Raw genomic sequence first — 27,612 nt, forward strand, 5'->3', positions numbered from 1 at the left:
CCAAAGAGCCGGCAACAGCAGCCACCCGGCAAATCCCCTGTTCAGCCGGGCACAGCGCCATTCACTGACCTAGGGGTATCGCCAAACCGTGTGAACACCTGTTTGCCGCCGCCTGGCTCCCGCGGCTTGGTGCCTTCGAAATGCCAGTGAATGGTGCTTTGCACAGTTGGAGAAGGGTTGCACGAGCGGCTGTTCTGCTTCCACTCGCGCGCCTCCCAGCCTCTCGATGCCCTGGCCCAGCTCTCCCTGAAGAGCCAGGGCACCTCCGCCACCCCAGCATGGCTTTTTCGGCAGCTTCCAAACTGAGTCTTCTGGCAGTGGCCGCTCTGGGCATACGCTCTATGGCTGTGGGCTGGCTGTCGGCAGAGCGTACAACCATAGAACGTACACCCAGAGCGGCCACTGCCAGAACACTCGGTTTGGAAGCCGCTGAAAAAGCCATGCTGGGATGGCAGCGGCGGCGGCAGCGGAGGTGCCCTGGCTCTGCAGGGAGAGCTGGGCCAGGGCATTGTGAGGCTGGGAGGCACGCAAGTGAGAGTGGAATAGCCGCTCGTGCAACCCTTATCCAGCCGTGCAAAGCGCCATTCACTGGCATTTCAAAGGCGCCAAGCCGCGGGAGCAGGGCGGCAGCAAACGCGCTCACGCAGCTTGGCGATACCCCTAGGTCAGTGAATGGCGCTGTGCTCGGCTGGAAAGGGGGTTCACCGGGTGGCTGCTCGTGAGCATGGTCGCTTCATGGCTGTTGTGTTGCGCTGCTGCATTCGCCCATGAGACTGTGCCCGGCTCTTTGGGAGCCTGCTTGCAAGAGAGCAGCCGCCTGGCAACCCCAAAACAATAAACCCTCCCCTCATAATAAGGCCCAAGCCATATTTTGTGTGTAAAAAGAAAATAAGACCCTGTCCTATTTTCAGTGAAACACAGTATGTTACACTTTAATTACCAATTACTCAAATTTTACTTGGACTTTGAAAATAAAACAAAGATATAGTAAGAACCTATAGCAGGCTTCTCAAACTGGCAGCTTTCAGTCCGGATGTGTCTCATGCAGGCCCCGGCCACTCCAGCACTACAAATGGGGAAAATGTCATGAAACGTCACAACAGCAACGTGACACAACAACTTTGACACCCGTCATCTATAGGGCAATTTTTAAAAATGAGGAACTTTACTTGCAGTAAAACTACTTTGCAGGTATGCAACTTCAGGAGTGTTATAGTGAATCTCTTCTGCATATCATCCATCAGGTTCCTCCCTCATAAAAACTGCCAAGGGGTTGGTTGCACATATTACAATAGTGATATGGAAAATCTATATCTTGCACAACCAGAACAGGTCTCTGCTATTTATTAAGTTAGCCTGTCTTTTTTTAGGCTCCCAGGTGACACCAATTCAGATGATTCTTTAAAAATCATTGACTTATGATGAGTCTTCAAGCAGCCACCTCTTTTTACGAACACATACCTGTTCACCAAGTTTGAAACACTTCTTCTGAATCCCTTTCAAAGCAGTCCTAATTGCACTGTGTGTAATCCACGGGTGCAAGGGGATGACTGCAAACAAATCCAAGTTTCATCCAAACAAAATATTTGATTACGTAAAGGTCACAAAAAGTGGAGCGTAGCTCTGCTGCCTCAGGTAATGTTCTCTGAAGACGTGTTATCTTAATATCAATATCATTTCATGAGTGGAGCAGATTCAGACCAGTGGTGGGTTTCTACGGGTACGCCCGGACCGGTAGCAGAAATTGGGCGTATGTTTGCGAACCGTTAGAGCTGGAGGCCCAGTACCAGTAGTCTCTCCCCTGACCTGCCCCCACTCTCTCTCTCTCTTGCCCCGCCTGTCCCCACCCACTTCTTTTGCTGGAGCAGAGGACTTGGCAGCTGGAAGAAGCCCACGCTTCCTTCTCTTTGACAGCTGCCTCGTTTGCAATGCGGTGGGGGGAGAAATCCATGCATTAGAGAGAGGAAAGGCTGTCCCTAGTAGAAGCTGAGCCTTCTCCCCCCTCTAACCCATGGGTTTCTCCCCACCCCATTGCAAACAATATGGCTGCTAAAGAGAAGGAAGCGCAGGCTTCTTCCAACAGCCGAGGAAGGAAGAGGAGTGGAGGACTCAGTGGTTGGAAGAAGCCTGTGCTTCCTTCTATTTGACAAGCGGCTTGCGAAACCGGGGGGCTTCTCAAAGAGAAGGAAGCGAGGGGGTTACTTCTTCAGATGAGCCCATGCTGGATTGGGCTTTAACGCTGCTCTCACCTGGGCTTGTCTGAAAAAGCCCTCCCCTACCGCTTCCTTCTCTTTGACAAGCAGCTTGTGAAGCTGCTTGCCCTTATGAAAATGCGGGAGTGGCGTTTTCAAGCTTTCAATGCCTATGGCTATAGGTAGGAAGACGGGGGCATCTCGGGAGTGAAGCCTTCAATGCCAAGTCCCCCTTCTGTCCCCATGAAAATCACCTCCACCCCACTCACTCCAGTTAAACGTGCATTTTTTGCCAACTGGAAGGGATGTGTATGTGAGGGGAAGGGGGAGAGAGAGAGAGAGAGAAAGAAAGAAAGAAAGAAAGAGAAAGGAAGAGGAAGGAAGGGAGAGACAGAGAGACAAATACAGAAAGAGAAGGAAAGAGAAAGGAAGGAAGGAAGTTGGAGAGAGAAGCACAAGAAAGAAGAAAGAGGGAGAGAGACACACAAGAAAGAAAGAAAAAGAAAGAAAGAAAGAAAAAGAAAGAGAACTTATGATCACAATTGAGCCCAAATTTTGGTTTCTAAGCAAGAGCGTTGTTAAGTGAGTTTCACCACAATTTACAAGTTGGCCATTCCCAACAGAATAGACCACGCCCACCGAATAGGTAGTAAAATTTTTTTGAAACCCACCACTGATTCAGACCGAAGGCACGGGAGCAGATCTATAACATTCATGATGAGGAGAGGACTGTAATAGGTAGTCCTGGTTATGAGAAATTAGCCTAATGGATTAAAATAGTATAATCCCACCAATAGGCTCTCAGAACCTGACAATTATTATTGGCAGGGAAACCCTTATAATTCTGATTTGATTACAAAAGTATCAGTGATGATTCTAAATCACTCTTCTGTAATAATATGCCTACTTCTTAGCTAGATATCTGTCTACATAAAAAATCAATCAATGAGAGGGGGATAATTCCTTACTCTATTCAATTGTTCCCTTGCCTTCCTGCTATGCCCATATATTCTATATGATTAAAATTGATATTTCTAAGGGAAGCTGGCAGTGACTACAGACATTAAACCCCAGCCATCCACAGTATTAATGACAATAAAGAGACCAGTCTTGACCCTACTTCAACAATTTCATAACAGAAGGTAGAATCTTTTTTAATAGAAATGAATGCAGTGCTACATACCATTTACACAAGCAAGTAAGAGCTGCACGAGGGCCTGATTAGAGAAAAACCTGATTTTCCCGCCCAATGCTTACAAATTGAGTTTGACTGGAGCTAATCAATTCGTATTTCAGATTGTTCAATTTACAGAGAAATCTTTCTACGTCTCTTTTGTAGTTTTTGAAAACAGTTGATCTTTTTTTTAATGAATTGTTTTTTTAAAAAAAAATTGGCTCTGCACTTAGGCTCAGATGAGGAACGGCCTTCTCTTGCCTTTGCCCAAAGGCATCGGAGAAAAATAGTTAACCATCCTTAGGGCTTACCTCTTTCATCTTTAAAATGAGCTGAATGAACAAAGAGCATCTCCATCTGCAATGTTGAAATATATCCCCCCCCCCCAACAACGCAATACAACAAAGGGAGTGTAACTATTTAATCAACCATTTAAAGAACTTTATAATAATCAGCACATTTTAAAAATTGAGCACTTGATGCCTTTGTGAAAATAAAACAGATTTTTTTTTTAAAAAAAAATTCTCTTAAGTGCTATTCCAAGGTGGCATGCTGGAGCAGTATCCATACAGTGAGTTTTCTGGGTTGCTTTCCTGTTGTTCTGACTTTCAACACACACACATTACAAGAACAGTTGAAAACTTGAAATATAAAACCCTGTGAATGGGCTTTGCTTTTTCTGGTAATGGCAGGTCCAACATACAAATGCTTTATGAATGGACATCGAAGTCCCTCTGATCGGTTGTTCCAAAAGATCACTCTAGTTTTCTTAACTTAAATAGACAAGGATATAAAAAGAATACCACTGAACAATTCTGAACAAACTCTGGACCCAGAAACAGTTCATGGCTTGTTCTCATTAGGCCCGGCCTCAAACATTACAAACAATCAATGGTATTAAGCAACCTGCTTCTTTCCTAATATGAAATATAATCACCTCCCCGTTCTGCAAAAAAGAATAATAATAATAAAAAAAAAAAAGAAATGAAGTGGAGGAGAAACAGAACGTAGCAAATTTCACATCTCCAAAGGCCTGGGGTTTTCTTCTTTGGCTAAGAAAAAGTTGAGCTGTGCTGCTGGGTTACCCGAATAAAGGTTGTCCTTCGACTAAGCTCTTTGAGTTTGGCAGCTCCCACGTATGTGCAAGCAGAACGGAGACCGCCCAGGATGTCGCGGACGGTATTTTCTACATCTCCTTTGTAGGGGACTTCCACTGTTTTGCCCTCTGAAGCTCTGAAAAGGAAAATAATTTCACTTGCATTGCTGGGCTGCCTTCTCGGGAATTGAAACTATTTAAAGCATATTATTAAAATACAGAGCCCTGGTGGCACAGCGGTTAAAGTGCAGCATTGCAGGCAAACTCTGCCCACAGTCTGGAGTTCGATCTTGAAGGAGCTCAAGGTTGACTTAGCCTTCCATCCTTTCATGGCCAATAAAATGAGAACTTAGGTTGTTCGGAGCAATATGCTGGCATTGTAAATTGCCCAGAGTAAATTGCCCAGAGAGTGCTGTAAAGGATTGTGGAGTGATGTATAATCCTAAATGCTGTTGCTATTTCCAAATAATGACTATTTTATCCAAACAGATATATTTGCTTGTATTTCAATCTGAAATAAAACCATCTGGAAGGTAACCATAGACATTTCTTCACTGTACTTACTATTAATCTAGATAGCATATGCATGTGTGTTTGTATAAGAGTATTTTTAAAGAGAATTAACACCCATTTGCTTCTTATGAAAATTCTCACAATATACTTGTAAGTGTATTTTAACCCTTCAAAGATGTTGTTTCATTGTTCAACTGTAAGAATTATTCACATTTAATTTGTTAGAGATGTGTATATCTCCCAAATGTTAATGTTAATTTGCTCCAAATCAATATATGCCTCCCAATGGTTTCATATATAGCTTAAATATTTGGGGCTGGATGTGGCAGGGGGGGAGAAAGTCCCACAAGTATCCTAATCTTCAGTAGTCCTGACCTTAAGTGCTCCTACCCCACTATTATCTATGGAGCAGCCCACTCTACCGTGTTTCCCTGAAATTACGACATGTCCTGATAATAAGGCCATGCCATATTTTTCCTGTGGGCAAAAATATTCGCCCTCCCCCAATAATAAGCCCCCTGGACAACACCCCCCTCCAGCCAGGCAGAGCGCCACTCACCAACCTAGCTATATTCCGAAGGCGAACAACCGTATGAGCTGGGGAGCAGGGGGCAAAGGGGCTCACATTGCTTGACGCCTTTGGGATACCGCTATGTTGGTGGGTGGCGCTGTGCCCAGCTGGAGTGGGGGGTTGCCGAGCAGCTGCTCTCCCGAGCAGCCACCTGGCAACGCCCCTTTCCAGCCGGGCACAGCGCCACTCACCGACCCAGTAATATCCCAAAGGTGCTAAGCCACGTGGCGCTCTGCCCGGCTGGAAAGAGAGGTTGTGCGAGCACTTGTTCTGCCTCCAGCTCGTGTGCCTCCCAGCCTCACCATGCCCAGCTCTCCCTGCAGGACCGGGCCAGGGCGCCGCTGCTGCTGCCGTGACCCCGCTGTCGCCACCACCATGCTGCCGCCACCATGCTCCGAGCATAACCAGCTTCCAAACTACGGAGATCCGCTGCTGAGTCTTCTGGCAGTGGCCACTCTGGGACTACGCTCTATGGTTGTGGGCTGGCTGTTGGAAGACTCTGGTGGGACAGAGAGTCTTCCCGCAGCCAGCCACAACCATAGAGCGTAGTCCCAGAGCGGCCGCTGCCAGAAGACTCGGCAGCGGATCTCCAGACTTTGGAAGCCGGTTATGCTCAGAGCATGGTGGAGGAGGCAGGGCGGCAGCGGCGAGGCCACGGCGGCGGTGGCGCCCTGGCCCGGCGCTGCAGGGAGAGCTGGACATGGTGAGGCTGGGAGGCACGCGAGCTGGAGGCAGAACAAGTGCTCGCGCAACCTTTTTCCAGCTGGGTACAATGCCGCGTGGCTTAGCGCCTTTAGGATATTACTGGGTCGGTGAGTGGCACTCTACCAGGCTAGAAAGGGGAGTTGCCGGGTGGCTGCTCATGAGCATGGTCACCTCATGGCGGCTTTGTTGTGCTGCTGCGACAGCGCAACACAGCTGTTTGCCCCTGAGGCTGTGCCTGGCTCTTCAGGCGCCCGCTCACAAGAGAGCAGCCACCCCGCAACCCAAACCAATAAGCCCTCCCCTGATAAGGCGGCCCAAGCAACATTTGGGGGGGTGTCAAAAGACCCTGTCTTATTTTCGGGAAAACATGATAGAACCACTAAGCCCAATGAAATCACCTCAACTTTGTTTTGGACTGTGACTACCATGCATATTCCATGTTGTCAGAATCTAATTTTCAAATGTCAGGAGGTGTGATGACATTCTCAAGTAAACTTCCAACTGATTATTAGTGTGACTGCACTTCTGCAACTAGCCAAGCATGTGGCATCTGGGAATGTCTGGGTGATGGTAGGCGTAGTAGCAATAAATCAAGTCAACCAATGTGGTGGAAATGCCACTCCTTTTTTTAACCTACGTTATGCCAGGCATATAAAAAGGGTGGGGCTTCTATCATATTTTGGCCATCATCTTAACTTCCTCCAACAATAAAATCTTGTCTGTTTTATTATTTGATTAGTAAAGAATCAAAGAAGAAAATAAACACTATGCAAAAACATAGTTAAACAACAAAATCAACTCTAATCAACATACAGGCCTGGAAACAATAACACATCCTGGCCTGGCGCATGGGAGAAAAGTTAGGTCTTTAGAGCTGTATGGACAACCAGTGGAGTCGGGGCCACTCAAATTCCAGGGGAAGCTTATTTCGAAAGACAGGCGCAAGCCAGAGAAAAGGCCTATTTCCTGAAGTCATCTTGCTTCAAAGAAAGGGCTTGGACCAGAGGTGGTACTCAGCAGGTTCTGACCAGTTCTGGAGAACCGGTAGTGGAAATTTTGAGTCATTTGGAGAACCGGTAAATACCGCCTCTGACTGTCCCCTCCCCCATCTATTCTCTGCCTCCCGAGTCCCAGCTGATCGGGAGGGAATGGGGATTTTGTAGTAACCTTCCCCTGCCACACCCACCAAGCCACACCCACCAGGCCGCACCCATAGAACTGGTAGTAAAAATATTTGAAACCCACCACCGACTTGGACCATGCCCACTCTGAGCGACCTCAGGAGAAGACAACAGGAGAAAGGTGGTCGTGCAAGTAACCTGGTCTTGTGCCATGCAGGACCCGATAGATGGTAACCAGCATCTTGGGCATCTGCTAAATTCAAGTTCTGCATTCAGTAACATGCATTACTACCCACACTACTGCATTCTGGACCAACTACAGCTTCCAAGTGGCTTTGAAAGGCAGCCCCACGTGAAGCACAGTGCAGAGGGCTGCGTTTCTGTTTGCTGGGGAAACCATATGGAGAAAACCAGAGTTTCAAGAAGTGACGATGCATATAATGCTGGAAAGGGAGTGGTATACCTGTAATCTGCAACGCCACCTGCATGCTTCTTCATAGCGGTGTCAGAGCTCATCCCATAGAAAAGCTTCACTTTTTTACCATTTTTTTCTATAATCTCTCCAGCACATTGATCGTGTCCTGCAAACATGCCTCCCAGCATCACAAAATCAGCCCCAGCTCCTGTGAGTGGCATGAAAGAAAAATAGGATTGGTTACGCCAACACAAAATAGCACTTACAGTGTTTAAATACAGGGCTGCATTAATAATTGCAATCTCCCTATCAACTCAAGCATTATATCTACAGGGACTCCTCGACGTGCGACCACAATTCAGCCCAAATTTTCTGTTGTTAGGTGAGTTCTTACGGCTTTTCTTGCCATAATTCTTAAGTGAATCATTGCAGTTGCAAAGTTAGTGACCTGGTTTTTTATGTGACTCTGACTTCCCCATTGACTTTGTTTGCCGGAAGGTCACAAAAGGTGATCTGGGACACTACAACTGTCATAAATATGAACCCGTTGCCAAGCATCTGGATTTTGATCCCATGGTCATGGGGATGTTGCAACAGTTGTGTGAAACACAGTCATAAGTCCCATCGAACTGTCACTAAACAAATGATTCTTAGTTGCATTTCCCATATTTCAGCAACAGTCAGTCCTCACCAAAAGCTTTGGCCACGTCTCCTGGACAGCTGCATCCTCCATCCTGAATAAAGGATGGAGAAAAGAGAAGAAGTCAGTACACTGAACTCCATTTGTTCCTGTTACACACTGACAATTTTAGCTGGTGTTGGAAGAAGGATTCAGCCTAAGCATTTGTAGAAACAAGAACAAGAAAGTGACAGCATCCACCCTTTCTCATCAAAGGTTTAATTTCAATACACTAAGCGCATTATGAGAGCGTAGTGGTTAAGGCCTCAGGCAAGGAAGCTGACTTTGGGCCAGTCATGTGCTCTCAGCCCTAGGAAGGAGACCATGGCAAGCTACTTCCGAAAAAATCCTTGCCAAGAACATTTCAAGGACTTGTTCAGGCAATCACCAGGAATCAGCACGCACTCGAAAACGACATGCAGATTAAAATTCCATTTGCTATTTGGTCTCTCTTCAAAGGATTTGGCAGGGTAGAATGCAGATTTCTTAAAGAGTACTGGAAACAGGATTTAGAGCATAATTTTATTCTAATCATTAAAGATATATTTCTCCACACAAGCAGTCATCGGCATTACTATTGTGGATGTGAAGAATTCCCCCCCCCCCCCCAGAATTCACCCATTTAATCTCGCTAAAACAGAGGAGGATGGCAGGCACTGATGGAGAGTTTTATATGTTATAGTATTTTGGAAAATGTACTCGCTTTTCAAGGGCACTTCCAGAATATTTCTGTACTGATTGATGAGCTGTTTTTTTATTATTATTTTGCTGTATTCTATAAGTCTGATGTTCTCATTTCTCTGTACAAATTAGAAAATGAAGGATGTACTTAAGCATGACATTCCATCCTTCAGAATGGATAGAAAGATATTAAATACGTAGCTTTTTAAAAATTAACTTTGATGGCAAAACCAATATAAAACATTGCAAAGTACACTGAACACATTCACAGAAAAGTGAGATGGGAGTGCCTATCTATCCTTTCCTTCAACACGCTTCGCACCAAGTGTGAATATTTTGTTACTAAACATACACAATGAAGAGTGAACAACGATAATGCACTCTTCTCCTGATTGTTCTGTAAACAACTTTGTTGGTGCAACTGGTGCGAACCAACGATGAGCTACTGTTTCTCTACGTATGCCAATTAGTGTACAGGGAGTCCTCAATTTATGATTATAATTTGAGTCCAAAATTCCTGTTTCTAAGCAAGACAGTTGCTAAGTGAGCTGCTCCCCAATTTTTTTAAGCAGTTGTTAAGTGAACCTGGCTTCCCCCATTGACTTTGCTTATCAGAGGCCAGCTGGGAAGCTTACAAATGGTGACCACATGATCCCAGGACACTGCAGCTGTCAAAAGTACATGCCAGTTTCCAAGTGTCCCACTTTAGATCCAATGACCATGGGGATGCTGCAACGGTCGTACATGTGAAAGCCACTTTTTCCACAACCATTTTAGCCTCAAAAGTGTCATTAAATGAGTAGTTGTAAGTCAATGACTACTTGTAGTTTTTCTAAACACAATATAAGAGGGAACAAATATTTGAAAACTTCCATAATCTTTAGGAGCAGAATCATATCTTTGACCCGGGATGTCAAAGATATTAAATTATTAAATAAAATAACAAATAGAATTTTTTTAAAAAATCCAAGAAAAATCTCCCTCAATTACTAGTTACTGGGACTTTGCTTCAGGATTCATCATTTTCATTGATGGAATTAACACAGATCCTGCTTACGGAAATGATATGTCCTTGAAGTCCGTGCGCGGAATCTGCACATTCAATTACTGCGCTGAGCTGAGGATAGCCAACCCCCGTTTTTATCCGAGTAGTGCACACAGAACCTAGGCATGAAGAACAAAAAAAATATGACATCACAGCATCTTGTGATTTGGAGGAAAAGCAGCCCCCGATCCCTTCAGATAGATCAAGGGTATTAAGCGTCAAGGCCCACGATATGGTTGGATCTGGCCCGCGGAGCCATCCTGGTCTACCCAATGCGAAGAGGAAACGTGCTAGCAGTTTGGGGCATGGCGTCAAGCTGCCACGCCCACCCAGTTGCCCACACACACCCAGTCGCTCCTCCCCGCTTCCAGGTCAACCATAGCCCTGATGTGGCCCTCAATGAAATTGAGTTTATAGATGAACCCCCTCTGGAAGCCTTTTCACATATACAGACACATGATAATAATAATATCATAGGGATGGGAGAGAATGAGAGACCTGTTTACGAGAAGACAGGATACGACATTCACAAAAGCCAAAATAACATCCAACTCTCCATTCAGCTAGAAATCCATCAACACTGACATTGATTATTGGTTCACTTCTCCACATAAGTCGAAAGTTCATTCTCTCAGACTATGTGTCCCCATCCCCATAAACCCAAATTCCACAGCACTGAATTTTGATGGCAAAACAGCCAAATGCTCAGTGGCATGTTTTGATTGCTTTTCATTCAATGTAGTGAATTGTGGTGGCGCAGTGGTTAGAATGCAATGCTGTAGGCTACTTCTGCTGACTGACCGCTGCCAGCAGTTCGATCCTGACTGGCTCAAGGTTAACTCAGCCTTCCATCCATACAAGATCAGTAAAATGAGGACCCAGATTGTTGGGAGCAATATGCTGACTCTAAAACCGCTGAAGGGGGGGGGGAGTTGTAAAGCACTGTGAAGCGATATGTAAGTCTAAGTGCTATTGCTACCTGAGCTTTTAGTATTATGGTTTTGAATACATCTTTGCATGTCTCTGGAGAGGTTTGAGTCTGACTTTGTCTTTCAGCTTCTTTTTTAGCAATCCCCTAATTTTGGAAGAGTTTTCTCTTTTCAAATCAAATCTGTTGTTTGGCAATGTTATCCACGTACTTCTGTGTTAAGGGCTTTGTAATCACTTTCAATAATGCATCTTCAATAAAACCCTGGATATCACTTCCTTTCGAGTCAGTTCTATGCCTATCTATTTTAGGACACAGATAGTTATGGTATTTAGGGTTTTTTCTTCTCCACATCATTATCAGGATGTGTATTTTCCCAGACTATATGACGGCAGTTGAAGTTGCTTATTTTTTTCCCCAGATGTTGCAAAATATGTACATACTCTGTTGTATACCGGTAAGCCTGGCCAGCAGAGGGCAGCCGAGAGTTGGGCTCCTCTGATTGGTCCAGGCGCACCGGCCAGCCGGCAGGAGAAATCCTGTGTCCCTATTGGTTCGTCGTCTGACAGCTCCATATATAAATAGCTGTCAGACGACTAGTTTTCTGTTCCAGTCAGTTCTTGTTAACAATAAATCCGTTGCCTTACACACGTCTCCGTCTCCTCATTCGAAGCTACAACACTGGCGACGAGGACGGGCGATGTGGAACCCTACACCGTGCCTCCAATGGCTTCCAACGCTGCCTTTTCGCCGTTCCGGCCAGAGGCTGAGGCTTGGGAAGCTTTTCTCGAGAGGTTCGATTGCTTCCTCATAGCCCACGATCTCGTCAGCCTCTCCCAGGAACGAAAGCGCGGAATCTTCCTGAATTACTGCGGGAGGGAGATGTTCGCCACTGCGAGGGCTCTCGCTGCTCCCGATCCTGCCAATTCGCTGCCCTGGGACGAACTCCTGGCTCGCCTCAAGCAACATTACGAGCCCGCGCCCTCCCGTTTTGCCCGGCGGCAATATTTCCGCCGGTGCATTCAAAAAGAGGGCCAAACAATTGCCCAGTACGTTGCCGCTCTTCGCGCTGAGGCAAGTTTATGTGAATTCAGCGATCTGGAAGATGCGCTACTAGAGCAGTTTATCTACGGTCTACGGGACGTCAAACTCCATCGCCGCATCCTCGCCAGACCTGAATTAACTTTAAAAATTGCGGTCGACGATGCCAGGGCGTATGAAATGGCTGATCAATCCACACCGGACTTCAGCCACCTCAGCCAACACCTGCATGCTGCCTACTTGCCGCCTTCTTCCTACGCGGCCCCTTCCTCTGCCTACGCTCCATCTACTGCTGCCTCTTTCCGCACGGAGGTCGACCAAACCGCCGACCGGCTCCAGACCCTCTCAACCCGAGATGGACGCCAGTGCCTCAGTTGTGGCGGCCGCCACCAACGCTCCCAATGCAGGTTCCGGCAAGCCCTCTGCCACCAATGCGGCAGAAAGGGCCACCTCGCTGCCGTTTGCCGTTCCGTGCCTCACGACCGCCGCGGCCCTCTACCTCAACCTCCTTCGCCCTGTCAGCCGCCTTCCGGGGCTTCCCGCCGTCAGCACTCCCTCTCCGTGGGGGACCCAGCTGAAGCCTTCCCTGAATGGCTTGTAGACTCGGCCTCCTCAACTTTAGAGGGCCGGGGTAAGCTGCACCTCCAAATCTCCATCGAGGGGGTTCCCTGCCCTATGGAGGTGGACACAGGGTCGGCCCGATCTGTAATGTCATGGGCCACCCTTCGCTCCTTACTGCCCTGGGTCAGACCACACCATCTGACACCCCCTGACTGCCGTTTACGCGATTATCAGGGAAATGTCATCGACCTGATGGGCTGCCGACCCTTTCACATTTCCTTGGGCTCTCGCAAGGCAAAACTTCCCTTGCTAATTGTAAAAAAAACCCTCGCCTCCCTTCTTGGACTTGACTGGTTTAAGGCCCTTGGCCTGTCTATTTCACCCCTCCCTCCTGCTTCTCCACCCTCTATCTCCTCCCTCCTTTCCGAATTCTCCGATGTGTTCGCCCCCTCTTTAGGCTGCTACACCGGCTCTCCTATCTCCCTTAACCTCGACCCCTCCGTTCCTCCTATCCGCCTGAAGGCCCGCCGGCTTCCCTTTGCTTTAAAAGCAAAAGTCGACGCCGAACTGGACAAACTAATTAGCCAGGGCGTTTTAGAACCCGTCGATTTCTCCCCCTGGGAGACCCCCATAGTGGTGCCTTTGAAGTCCGACGGATCGATTAGGATCTGCGCGGACTTCAAATCCACCCTCAACAAGGCCCTCCAATCTCACCCCTACCCTGTGCCCGTAGTGCAGCACGTCCTGCACACTCTGGGCCAGGGTCGCATTTTCGCTAAGCTGGACCTCGCGCAGGCGTACCAGCAACTGCCTGTCGACAACGCCACTGCGCTTGCGCAGACTATCGTTACACACCGCGGCGCATTCAAATGCCGCCGCCTCCAGTTTGGTGTCAGCGTGGCCCCGGGCATTTTCCAGGGGCTCATGGAGCGGTTGCTCCATGGCATTCCCGGGGTCACACCCTATTTTGATGATGTTCTAATTGCCGCCCCTAATCAATTAGAACTCATCAAAATTCTGCGCCTGGTCCTGCGGCAGTTCCGTGCCGCCGGCCTGCATCTCAAACCCTCTAAGTGCCAACTGGGTGTGCCCTCTGTCACCTTCCTTGGCTTCCTCATCGATGCCAACGGCATCCACCCGGACCCCTCAAAGGTCGAAGCCATTCTCTCCGCCCCCACTCCTTCCAATAAGGTGGAGCTCCAAGCCTTCCTTGGTCTCCTTAATTTCTATTCCTCTTTTATTCCCCACAAGGCTTCCCTGGCCGAACCCCTTCACCGTTTGCTAGACTCTTCCTCTCCATGGGTCTGGTCCAGCCGCGAGGCGCATGCGCTCACGGCTGTCAAGCGCTCGCTCACTGCCCCCCCAGTCCTCGCCCAGTATGACGAGCGTTTCCCTCTCACCCTGGCATGCGACGCGTCCCCCTATGGTATCGGGGCTGTCCTTAGCCATTCTTACCCTGATGGCTCTGAGGCGCCCATAGCCTTTTACTCCCGCACCTTATCCAGAACTGAGCGAAATTACAGCCACCTGGACAAGGAGGCCCTTGCTGCCGTTGCGGGAGTAAAACGTTTTCACTATTACTTATATGGCCGCCCCTTCTCCCTAATCACCGATCACAAGCCTTTACTGGGCATTATTGCGGGGGACCGTCCCACTCCTCCTATTCTTTCCCCGCGCATGTCCCGTTGGGCAGAATTCCTGTCTTCCTACTCCTACACCTTGTCCTACAAGCCTGGCGGCCACATTGCTCACGCTGACGCGTTGAGCCGCTGCCCTCTGCCTCTTCCTGTCACTGATCCAGCCCCTGTCCATTCTATTAACCTCCTGGCCGACCTCACTCTGCCAATGTCCGTTTCGGACATCGCTCAGGCCTCCCGGAATGACCCCGTCCTTCGCCACGCCATAACCGCTGTCACTCGGGGCTGGTCCACGGCCTCCAATGACCCCCAACTCTCCCCTTTTTTCCGCCGCCGCCTGGAGCTCTCCGTAATGCAGGACTGCCTCCTTTGGGGAAACCGCGTGGTTGTCCCATCTTCTTTGCGGCCAGCTGTCCTGTCTCGACTCCATGACGGCCACCCCGGCATAGTCCGTATGAAAAGCCTCGGCCGAGGCTATGTCTGGTGGCCTCCATGGATGCGGACATCACCGCCTACGTCCAACGCTGCACCCCTTGCCAGCAGGTGCGCTCCGCGCCACCTTCTTCCCCACCTAGGGAATGGGAACTTCCTATGGGCCCATGGAGCCGACTCCACGTCGACTTCATGGGGCCCATTGATGGCCATGTCTTCTTCCTCCTGGTGGATGCCTGGTCGAAGTGGGTTGAGCTGTTTCCTATGCCCAGCTCAACCTCTTCGGCCACTATCCGCATCTTAGACTCCCTTTTTAACACCCATGGCCTTCCGGACGTTATCGTTTCCGATAACGGCCCACAATTTGCCTCCACCGAATTCCAGTCCTACCTTGCCTCCCTGGGTATTCGCCATGCCCCCGTTGCCCTCTACCACCCTGCAGGCAACGGCCTTGCCGAACGCGCGGTGCGTTCAGCTAAGGAAGCTCTGGCCCGTATGGCCACCCTTCCCTGGCCCTCCCGCATCTCCACCTACCTCCGCTCCCAGCACTCCACCCCTTGCCCCTCCACGGGCAAAAGCCCCGCGGAACTATTGTTAGGCAGACGTCTCCGTTCCCTTCTCGACCGTTTCCACCCTCTCTCCCACCCATCCTCCCCTGTCGCACCACCCCCCCCCCCAGGTCTTTTCTGGTGGGTGAGGGGGTATTTGCTCGCAACTACACCGGCGAGCCAAAGTGGCTACCTGGCAGAGTGACTGACATCACGGGGCCCTGTTCTTACAGGGTCCTCCTCGATGATGGGAGACATTGGCGGCGGCACATAAGCCAGTTGCGTCGGCGACCAGAGGGACCTGAGCCCAACACATCAGCAGAAAATCAACCAGGCCCTAACGACGACGCCTGCCGGCTCGACCGTCCACACGCCGCTAGCTCCGACCTCGCAACAGCCCCTCCCGGTGCGCTGGCTCACTTACCATCGCCCGTCGGTGCATTGCCGGGAGGAGGACCCATCCAGGACGCTGCCAGGCCTGTTCGCCACAAGGGCGGAGCCGACACTCCTTCCTCCTCGCGCGGGGCGCCATCTTCGTTGAGACGCTCCCAGCGCGTGCGCAGGCGTCCCTCGTACTTAGACGATTACGCCTGCGCAATCCAGGGGAAAGGGGTGTTGTATACCGGTAAGCCTGGCCAGCAGAGGGCAGCTGAGAGTTGGGCTCCTCTGATTGGTCCAGGCGCACCGGCCAGCCGGCGGGAGAAATCCTGTGTCCCTATTGGTTCGTCGTCTGACAGCTCCATATATAAATAGCTGTCAGACGACTAGTTTTCTGTTCCAGTCAGTTCTTGTTAACAATAAATCCGTTGCCTTACACACGTCTCCGTCTCCTCATTCGAAGCTACAACATACTCATCATTTCCCTTGGGGAAAAATACTGTTGCACAAAGCACAAAAATGGAAATTGTAAGCCAAAGAAATTAAAGGCATAAGAAAAAGAAATATAATTAAACTGAAGTGTTTACAGCAAAGCTTTTCACTCTACCTCTTTTTATACTTGCAAGCCAGTCTTCCAACTTGTCCATTCGTATATCAAATCAGACACTGCTTTTTTGTTCTTTTGTTATCTATTTGTTAGTATAGGTACGCAGTAAGGATGCAAAGAAAATACACCTGACATAAATGTTAAGCAGTAGAGTCAAGAATATACCCTTCTACCCAGCTTACCTGGTCCAATTCCTACTTTAATAATGTCTGCGCCAGACAGAAGAAGTTCTTCCACCATTTCTCCTGTTACTACGTTGCCTGCCTGAAATAAAAGCCAAAATCATTGCAAATAATGAATAAATCCACAATGACTGCAGTAGTAAGCAAATATATTACCTCTCCTGCTTCCTTCTCTCCTTCCACTTTTAACCTGCCTTCCACTCTGGGCAGATTACATATTCAATGTGCATTCTCACTGCATAATGTATGCAGAAAATTGCTTTATTTTCCAAACCACAATTTCTTTTAAAATGGGAATGTTATTATCCAATGCCCTGTTCAGCAATCAGTATAATCCTGGCTGATTTACACCCTAAATTTTCATGTGATCAGCAAGTGCAAGACACATCTACTTTCTATCCCATAAAAACAAATATTTCCATTAAAATAGACGGCTTCTTTGGCCTGGCATTAACTGGACCTTATAATTCCTATGCCAGATAATTCTGCTAACCTAAGTATTCCTCTCCCCCCTCCCCCTCCCTATTCAAGTATCTCTTATCTGCATTTTTTTTAATGTTGAAAGTGAAGGGAACATCATCATAGTCATAACTCTTTATGAAGCAAATACAAACATTTCTCATAATCCATTTTGTACAATCAACACTTTTATTTAATAGAATGGAGAGCTTGCTTAATACGGTAGGCCATAAAGATTAATAATCCAAACAGAAACATTAAGACAAAAACTTGCCCTTACTGACTGAATTATTCAATGTCATGAAACTCCCATTGAATTACTCCTTCAGAAAAGGGTCTCAATTACAAAACAGACAATATTACATTCTATTAGCATTTAAAATGCATAGGGGACACAGTGGCTCAAGGGGCTAAGTGGCTAAAATGCTGAGCTTATTGACCAGAAAGGTTGGCAGTTTGGCGGTTCAAATCCCTAGTGCAGCATAACAGAATGAGCTCCCGTTACTTGTCCCACCTTCTGCCAACTTAGCAGTTTGAAAGCATGTAAAAATGAAAGTAGGAAAAATAGGAACCACCTTTGGTGGGAAGGTAACAGTGTTCTGTGCACTTTCGGCATTTAGTCATGCCGGCCACATGACCACAGAGATGTCTTCGGACAGTGCTGGTGGCTCTTCGGCTTTGAAACGGAGATGAGCACCATCCCCTAGAGTTCCCTGGAATGATTAGCACATATGTGCAAGGGGAAACTTTACCTAACTGTCTTACCCTTTACATAATTTTGACTCTATTTATGCACACTTTTTTGTTTTTGTTATGTTATTTTTTTTAACTCATCCTTCCTCCCAGAAGCTTAGGGTGCGGTGTACCTAATAATAATGTCATTACTGACTGGGAAAGCACCAACCATGTCTCTGTGCTCTTACTACTTCTGAATACTTTTAATAAGTTTACAATGCTTGAAACAAAATTATTTGTTTTGAAATTATATTGTAAATATTTACAAAAAATTAAATCTTGTACGATACAGAGTCAAGTTGAAGATCCCAGGTTCAAATCCCTAGTTCGTTCTAAAACTTACTGATGACATAATTGCCATTACAATTTAACACATGATCCTGTTAACAAACGTGCCAATCTCTATCCAAACCTATCTCATAAGGCCTAAATGTTTTTCTATCCTAAATAAAGAGATATGACGACAAATATAATACTGTATATTATTAGCTATTCTTTTCCTGTAACCCACTTAAGGTTGTTTTAGATTGGACAGCCTGATGCATTTTAAATAAATACAAAAATTATATATTAGCATATACATATACATATATACACACACACACCTTTAATTTTGTGTATTTATTTAAAATGCATAAGGCTATATGTATGTGTGTGTGTGTGTATATATGTACATGTGTATATGTATATATATATATGTACATATGTATGTATATGTATGTGTGTGTATGTAAGTGCATATACACACACACACATACAGTATATATACAGTACATATATAAAAACACATACACACTTCTATATGCGCATGCATGCAAATGAATCATAAGTGTTTAAGTTGACACTTCTTCCTGCTGTAGAAATGTCTACCAGCATCAATTACTAATAGTTTTTCCCTTTTTCTAAATACAAATGGAGTCATTCCTTAGTGCAAGGAACACTGATATTTAAGCAACAACTTAAAATGACCCATGATCACACATCAGATTTGAGCATATTCAAACAAGTAGTAAACCATTAACTTGATGGTCTACATCAAAGTTTTTCAAGGTTTTTCTCCCTGTAGAAAAGGTTAGTTTGGAGGGGGGCGGGGGATCCTGGAATACCTGATCAAAAGACAAAACATTAGTGATAGAAAAATGACTTTGAGATCTCTCTCTTTCTCTCTTTTTTAGAGAAAAACACTGTAATATGTCAAGATCTTGGGAATAGTTTGAAACCCTGCTCTACGGTTAATTATCTGCTTTCTAGTCAAATAAGGTGAGAGTGGGAAGCTAATTCCACAGAAGAGGGCAGAAGGTGATTATGCAGTGCCTACCTTTATTCCATCCCAAAATAAAAATGTTCAAGATCTTCTCAAAGTGTTGGGAGACTCTCTGGTATAACATTTCCTAAACTATACTTGAATGGAATGGAGCAGTTTGAATCATCTCACAATAATATGCAAAGATAGCAGTAAAGAGCACTCCACCCCATGGAAGACAAAAATACAAAATCAAATCCTTCATCAATTCTGTTCAGTGTTGCCTCTACTGACTGGCTGCAAGTTTTTCATACAGGAATCTCTTGCATTTAATCCTGGATTTTTTCACATACTAAATTCATGTTTCATTATTTAGGGTCCCTTCTTGCTAAGACACAGGACATGGGTTACATATGCCGGAATCAAGAAACTCTTTTGCAAAATTACAAGCCTATCCATCTCCCAACTTCTCCAACTCCTACCATGAGAGTGTGATTTGGGAACCGGACATGAACAGCTTTCACAAATTCCACAAAGTGTTCGGAGTAACCATTCGCCACATCCAGGCAGATGTACTTGATCAGAGGGATGGCATCGATGATACTTATCAGCTTCTCGAAATCAGTCAGCCCACTGCCTGAGCTCACCGCTATATGCTGCAAAAAGATGAGCACAATTAAACGTTTTCATAGAAACAAAGTCAAAAGCATTCATATGGCTTTGCAGAAGAAGCCCAATGGGAAAAATGCCTAAGACAATTAAATATGTGGATTTTGAAGGTGTTTGTTTGTTTGTCTAGGAACACAGCAAAGCTACAATGTAGGATGAAGTTTTAATGCGTGTGAACCATGCTCTCCGCTACAACTGTTCCCTTTTATTTATTGCCATGTATGCTGCGTCTCTTTTGTGATAAAAATGTAATGCAACATTCAAGAATATCCTTGGTATTTTTAGTAATCTACATTTTTCCTACGTTTGGTGAGTCCATACAATTTGTTAAGGAGAAATTTCCAAGTTTTAAATTGGAATATAAGAAAAGGTCTTGTCCCAAGAGCTGTCCCCATGGACTAGTGGCAGCTCTGCAGAATTTGAAACTAGAATTTTCTTAACTCTATCTGGAAGAGACAAAGATTAAGCCTGGGACCTCCTACTTATAAAATAGAGCCTATCCCTTCATCTTGGAGAGATTGGTGAACGTGGTAGGAAGAGCAGTTATCGCATTTTGAAAGACAACATTTTGCAATAAGGGAGAAATGGATGTCCTTGGCTAGGATCTGGCCATTTTTCTCTTAAATTGAGGTGCCCCTAGTTAGCCAAAACCCAATCATGGAACAGGAACTTAAGACTGTCCAAGGTACCTTTATATTATCTTGAGTTAGGTTTAACTTTCAGGAATATATCTGGTTTTATCTGTTCTCTGGTTACATCCATTTTCTGAGCCAAATCTGCTCCATGGTGACATATCTCTGAGTTACTCCACTTATCTAAGTGTTATAACGAGACTAGTGCAGCAAATATGTAGAAAAATCAACTGATCTAAAAATATTTGTTCATATAATCAGGAGTGGGCTGCTACAAGTTCGCCCGGGTTTGGGAGAATCCGTTGCTAAAGTTATAGCCAGTTTGGAGAACCTCCAAATCTCACCGCTGGCTGGCCCTGCTCACTCCTCCCAGGAATCTCCACATGGCCCATTTTGGATACGAGGTAAGTGTAGGGCCTGCACAGAGGCTCGGGGAAAGGGAAAAACGGCCCTCCCGGAAGTTCCAGAAGGCCGGAAATGGGCCCATTTCCAGCCTCTAGAGGGCTTCCAGAGCCTGGGGGAAGCAGTTTTTACCCTCCCAGAGGCTCGCGGAAAGCCTCTGGAGCCTGAGCAAGGCAAAAACGGGGTCCCCACCTTGGTGCAGGAGGCTGACTAGGCCACTCCCACCATGGCCAGGCCCACACAGTAACCAGACAGAGAACCCGTTGCTGAAATTTTTGAAGCCCACCCGTGCCTTCAATCAACAGGCTGAATATATACAGCAGGTGACTCTTATAGCAACTCCTAGACCAGTGATGGCGAACCTATGGCACGCGTGCCACAGGTGGCATGCGGAGCCATTTGTCAGGGCACGTGAGGCGCTGCCCTGTCAGCTGGCCAGCGCGCATGTGCGCGCTGGCCAGCTGAGTTCACCCTTTTTTAAAGCCATTTTTCGCCCTCCCCAGGCTCCAGAGGCTTTATAAGAGCCTGGGGAGGGCGAAAACAGCCTCCCCTGCCCCCCCGACGCCCTCCAGAGGCGTCAGGGAAGCCTCTGGACGGTCCCCGAAGCCTTCGGAACGCTTAAAACGACGCTCTGAGCAAACCGGAAGTCACTTCCGGTTTGCTCGGAGGATCATTTTGAGCACTCCGAAGGCTTCAGGGAAGGTCCGGAGGCTTCCCTGACGCCTCCAGAGGACGTCCGGGGGACCGGGGGAGGCTGTTTTCGCCCTCCCCAGGCTCTTATAAAGGTCACGCATTGCATTATGGGTGCAGCACGCCCGCACACGGCCACCCTTCCCCCCCCACTTTTGGCACATGAGCCAAAAAAGGTTCGCCATCGCTGTCCTAGACTGTTTTTAGGCAAAAGCTACCAATGTATAAAGCCCTTATATAACGTTTAAAGCCTACATTATCCCAAATAAGTTCTTGATCCTTCCCCTATCAACCCCTTGAAGATATTCATCCTACCCCCATGATGGTGAACCAATGGCACGTAAGCCATCACTCCAGTTCAACTCCGCCGCGCATGCACACTCCTCCTGCTGGCCAGCTGGTCTTCGGGTCCCAGACACGCATGGACAGGGTTCATGCGTGAGGGAGGGGCATTACAGTTTGGGGGTTCAGAGGCATGCATGCATTCGCGCTCAAACACATGCGCTTTGGCCATTCAGTCTGGAAAAGGTTAGCCATCACTGTACTACCCTATCTCAAACTTTATGATTTCACACATGCATATGCATACTCCATTCCCAAAAATAAAATAAGTATTGAAACAAGAAGTTTTCAGATTGAATAGAGTGGGACAAAAGAGAGGGATTCGAATTTTGGCCTGGAAAACTCCAAACTTAATGAAAGTCTTTTGCTAACTAATCAGTAGTTTATCTTTAGGAACACTGGTTAGCAAGTCTACCAGTGCAATCTTCTGTTATTCTTTTGAAGTATTTGCTTCCTTGCCACTTAGAATAAATTGTCATTATTATAGAAATTCTCATTTCTTTCAAATAAATTTACAAAACTAAAAAGTTTGTTTCGGCTTTCTTTCCCAACATTGTTTTATACACTGCACAATATTTTACTTTCTACTTGATCTCAATGTTTTTGCCTGAATAAGAGTCAATGATGTCCTAAGCATACCAAAGCGCTCCAAATCTGTTGGTGATGTCCATTTTGCTGTACGAGTTCAGAGGGAGCTAACCCTAACCCTAAGTGGGATTTTCCCCTAATGGGATTTTCCCATGTATTTTACCAGGAAACGTGGATAAGGTAGGCAAGAAAAGTCGGTGCCCTCCTAAGCATACCAAAGCGCTCCAAATCTGTTGGCGATATCAATTTTGCTGTACGAGTTCAGGGGGAGCTAACCCTAACCCTAAGTAGGTTTTTCCCCTAATGGGATTTTCCCATGTATTTTACCAGGAAATGTGGATAAGGTACGCAGGAAAAGTCGGTGCCCTCCTAAGCATACCAAAGAGCTCCAAATCTGTTGGCGATGTCCATTTTGCTGTACGAATTCAGGGGGAGCTAACCCTAACCCTAAGTGGGATTTTCCCCTAATGGGATTTTCCCATGTATTTTACCAGGAAACGTGGATAAAGTAGGCAGGAAAAGTCAATGATGTCCTAAGCATACCAAAGTGCTCCAAATCTGTTGGCGATGTCCATTTTGCTGTACGAGTTCAGGGGGAGATAACCCTAACCCTAAGTGGGATTTTCCCCTAATGGGATTTTCCCATGAATTTGAGCAGGAAACGTGGATAAAGTAGGCAGGAAAAGTCAATGATGTCCTAAGCATACCAAAGTGCTCCAAATCTGTTGGCGATGTCCATTTTGCTGTACGAGTTCAGGGGGAGATAACCCTAACCCAAAGTGGGATTTTCCCCTAATGGGATTTTCCCATGAATTTGAGCAGGAAACGTGGATAAGGTACGCAGGAAAAGTGGGTGCTCTCCTAAGCATACCAAAGCGCTCCAACTCCACTTAGGGTTAGAGTTAGCTCCCCCTGAACTCGTACAGCAAAATGGACATCGCCAACAGATTTGTAGCGCTTTGGTATGCTTAGGACATCATTGACTTTTCCTGCCTACCTTATCCACGTTTCCTGGTAAAATACATGGGAAAATCCCATTAGGGGAAAATCCCACTTAGGGTTAGGGTTAGCTCCCCCTGAACTCGTACAGCAAAATGGACATCGGCAACAGATTTGGAGCACTTTGTTATGCTTAGGACATCATTGACTTTTCCGGCCTACCTTATCCACGTTTCCTGGTAAAATACATGGGAAAATCCCATTAGGGGAAAATCCCACTTAGGGTTAGGGTTAGCTCCCACTGAACTCGTATAGCAAAAAGGACATCGCCAACAGATTTGGAGCGCTTTGGTATGCTTAGGACATCATTGACTTTTCCTGCGTACCTTATCCACGTTTCCTGGTAAAATACATGGGAAAATCCCATTAGGGGAAAAACCTACTTAGGGTTAGGGTTAGCTCCCCCTGAACTCGTAAAGCAAAATGGAGATCGCCAACAGATTTGGAGCGCTTTGGTATGTTTAGGAGGGTAGCGACTTTTCCTGTCTACTTTATCCACGTTTCCTGGTAAAATACATGGGAAAATCCCATTAGGGGAAAATCCCACTTAGGGTTAGGGTTAGCTCCCCCTGAACTCGTACAGCAAAATGGACATCGCCAACAGATTTGGAGCTCTTTGGTATGCTTAGGAGGGCACCGACTTTTCCTGCGTACCTTATCCACATTTCCTGGTAAAATACATGGAAAATCCCATTAGGGGAAAATCGCGTAGGGTTAGGGTTAGCTCCCCCTGAACTCGTACAGCAAAATGGACATCGCCAACAGATTTGGAGCGCTTTGGTATGTTTAGGAGGGTAGCGACTTTTCCTGTCTACTTTATCCAGGTTTCCTGGTAAAATACATGGGAAAATCCCATTAGGGGAAAATCCCACTTACTAAATACCAAAGCGCTCCAAATCTGTTGGCGATATCAATTTTGCTGTACGAGTTCAGGGGGAGCTAACCCTAACCCTAAGTAGGTTTTTCCCCTAATGGGATTTTCCCATGTATTTTACTAGGAAACGTGGATAAGGTAGGCAGGAAAAGTCGGTGCCCTCCTAAGCATACCAAAGCGCTCCAAATCTGTTGGCGATGTCCATTTTGCTGTACGAGTTCAGGGGGAGCTAACCCTAACCCAAAGTGGAGTTGGAGTGCTTTCGTATGCTTAGGAGGGCACCGACTTTTCCTGCGTACCTTATCCACGTTTCCTGCTCAAATTCATGGGAAAATCCCATTAGGGGAAAAACCTACTTAGGGTTAGGGTTAGCTCCCCCTGAACTCGTACAGCAAAATTGATATCGCCAACAGATTTGGAGCGCTTTGGTATGTTTAGGAGGGCACCGACTTTTCCTGTCTACTTTATCCACGTTTCCTGGTAAAATACATGGGAAAATCCCATTAGGGGAAAATCCCACTTACCAAATACCAAATCTGTTGGCGATATCAATTTTGCTGTACGAGTTCAGGGTGAGCTAACCCTAACCCTAAGTAGGTTTTTTCCCTTAATGGGATTTTCCCATGTATTTTACCAGGAAACATCATTGACTTTTCCTGCCTACCTTATCCACGTTTCCTGGTAAAATACATGGGAAAATCCCATAAGGGGAAAATCCAACTTAGGGTTAGGGTAAGGTCCTCCTGAACTCGTACAGCAAAATGGACATCGCCAACAGATTTGGAGCGCTTTGTTATGCTTAGGAGAACACCGACTTTTCCTGAGTACCTTATCCACGTTTCCTGGTAAAATACATGGGAAAATCCCATTAGGGGAAAATCCCACTTAGGGTTAGGGTTAGCTCCCCCTGAACTCGTACAGCAAAATGGACATCGCCAACATATTTGGAGCGCTTTGGTATGCTTAGGAGAACACCGACTTTTCCTGCCTACCTTATCCATGTTTCCTGGTAAAATACATGGGAAAATCCCATTAGGGAAAAAACCTACTTAAGCTTAAGGTTAGCTCCCCCTGAACTCGTACAGCAAAATGGACATCGCCAACAGATTTGGAGCGCTTTCGTATGCTTAGGAGGGCACCGACTTTTCCTGAGTACCTTATCCACGTTTCCTGGTAAAATACATGGGAAAATCCCATTAGGGGAAAATCCCACTTAGGGTTAGGGTTAGCTCCCCCTGAACTCGTACAGCAAAATGGACATCGCCAACAGATTTGGAGCGCTTTGGTATGTTTAGGAGGGTAGCGACTTTTCCTGTCTAGTTTATCCACGTTTCCTGCTCAAATTCATGGGAAAATCCCATTAGAGGAAAAACCTACTTAGAGTTAGGGTTAGCTCCCCCTGAACTAATAAAGCAATATTGATATCGCCAACAGATTTGGAGCGCTTTGGTATGCCTAGGAGGGCACCGACTTTTCCTGCGTACCTTATCCATGTTTCCTGCTCAAATTCATTGGAAAATCCCATTAGGGGAAAATCCCACTTAGGGTTAGGGTTAGCTCCCACTGAACTCGTACAGCAAAATGGACATTGCCAACAGATTTGGAGCGCTTTGGTATGCTTAGGAGGGCACCGACTTTTCCTGCCTACCTTATCCACGTTTCCTGGTAAAATACATGGGAAAATCCCATTAGGGGAAAATCCCACTTAGGGTTAGGGTTAGCTCCCCCTGAACTCGTACAGCAAAATGGACATCGCCAACAGATTTGGAGCTCTTTGTTATGCTTAGGACATCATTGACTTTTCCTGTTTCCTGCTCAAATACATGGGAAAATCCCATTAGTGGAAAATCCCACTTAGGGTTAGGGTTAGCTCCCCCTGAACTCGTACAGCAAAATGGACATCCCCAACAGATTTGGAGCGCTTTGGTGTGCTTAGGAGGGCACGGACTTTTCCTGCCTACCTTATCCACGTTTCCTGGTAAAATACATGGGAAAATCCCATTAAGGGAAAATCCCACTTAGGGTTAGGGTTAGCTCCCCCTGAACTCGTACAGCAAAATGGACATCACCAACAGATTGGGAGCGCTTTGGTATGCTTAGGAGGGCACCGACTTTTCCTGCGTACCTTATCCACGTTTCCTGGTAAAATACATGGGAAAATCCCATTAGGGGAAAATCCCACTTAGGGTTAGGGTTAGCTCCCCCTGAAGTCGTAGAGCAAAATGGACATCACCAACAGATTTGGAGCGCTTTGGTATGCTTAGGAGGGCACCGACTTTTCCTGCCTACCTCATCCACGTTTCCTGCTCAAATTCATGGGAAAATCACATTAGGGGAAAAACCTACTTAGGGTTAGGGTTAGCTCCCCCTGAACTCGTACAGCAAAATTGATATTGCCAACAGATTTGGAGCGCTTTGGTATGCTTAGGAGGGCACCGACTTTTCCTGCCTACCTTATCCACGTTTCCTGGTAAAATACATGGGAAAATCCCATTAGGGGAAAATCCCACTTACGAAATACCAAAGCGCTCCAAATCTGTTGGCGATATCAGTTTTGCTGTACGAGTTCAGGGGGAGCTAACCCTAACCCTAAGAAGGTTTTTTCCACAATGGGACTTTCCCATGTATTTTACCAGTAATCGTGGATAAGGTAGGCAGGAAAAGTCACTGCCCTCCTAAGCATACCAAAGCGTTCCAAATCTGTTGGCGATGTCCATTTTGCTGTATGAGTTCAGGGGCAGCTAACCCTAACCCTAAGTAGGTTTTTTCCCTTAATGGGATTTTCCCATGTATTTTACCAGGAAACATCATTGACTTTTCCTGCCTACCTTATCCACGTTTCCTGGTAAAATACATGGGAAAATCCCATTAGGGGAAAATCCCACTTAGGGTTAGGGTTAGCTCCACCTGAACTCGTACAGCAAAATGGACATCGCCAACAGATTTGGAGCGCTTTGGTATGCTTAGGAGGGCACCGACTTTTCCTGCCTACCTTATCCACGTTTCCTGGTAAAATACATGGAAAATCCCATTAGGGGAAAATCCCACTTAGGGTTAGGGTTAGCTCCCCCTGAACTCGTACAGTAAAATGGACATCGCCAACAGATTTGGAGCGCTTTGGTGTGCTTAGGAGGCACGGACTTTTCCTGCCTACCTTATCCACGTTTCCTGCTCAAATTCATGGAAAAATCCCATTAGGGGAAAAACCTAGTTAGAGTTAGGTTTAGCTCCCCCTGAACTCATAAAGCAATATTGATATCGCCAACAGATTTGGAGCGCTTTGTTATGCTTAGGAGGGCACCAACTTTTCCTGCGTACCTTATCCACGTTTCCCGCTCAAATTCATGGGAAAATCCCATTAGGGGAAAAACCTACTTAGGGTTAGGGTTAGCTCCCCCTGAACTCGTACAGCAAAATTGATATCGCCAACAGATTTGGAGCGCTTTGGTATGTTTAGGAGGGTAACGACTTTT

The 27,612-nt window shown here is 46.5% G+C and overlaps 1 protein-coding gene across 3 annotated transcripts in view; it reads right to left on the reverse strand.

The window, feature by feature from the left end:
* Window positions 1-3,772: 3,772 nt before the first annotated feature.
* The window catches only part of GMPR (guanosine monophosphate reductase), a 181,843-nt gene continuing 158,003 nt past the window's right edge, over window positions 3,773-27,612 (reverse strand). For all 3 annotated transcript variants that reach the window (XM_081951390.1, XM_081951389.1, XM_081951391.1), the window contains 6 exons: window positions 19,426-19,599; window positions 16,507-16,588; window positions 10,205-10,311; window positions 8,479-8,521; window positions 7,836-7,995; window positions 3,773-4,599 (listed from right to left, as the gene is read on the reverse strand). In XM_081951390.1, coding sequence (XP_081807516.1) covers window positions 4,419-4,599; window positions 7,836-7,995; window positions 8,479-8,521; window positions 10,205-10,311; window positions 16,507-16,588; window positions 19,426-19,599 — 747 coding nt within the window. In that variant the 3' untranslated portion in view covers window positions 3,773-4,418. The remainder of the gene's footprint in view (window positions 4,600-7,835; window positions 7,996-8,478; window positions 8,522-10,204; window positions 10,312-16,506; window positions 16,589-19,425; window positions 19,600-27,612) is intronic.

This window comes from Natrix helvetica (assembly GCF_964273705.1).
Source record: "Natrix helvetica genome assembly, chromosome: 4".
Lineage (NCBI taxonomy): Eukaryota > Metazoa > Chordata > Lepidosauria > Squamata > Natricidae > Natrix > Natrix helvetica.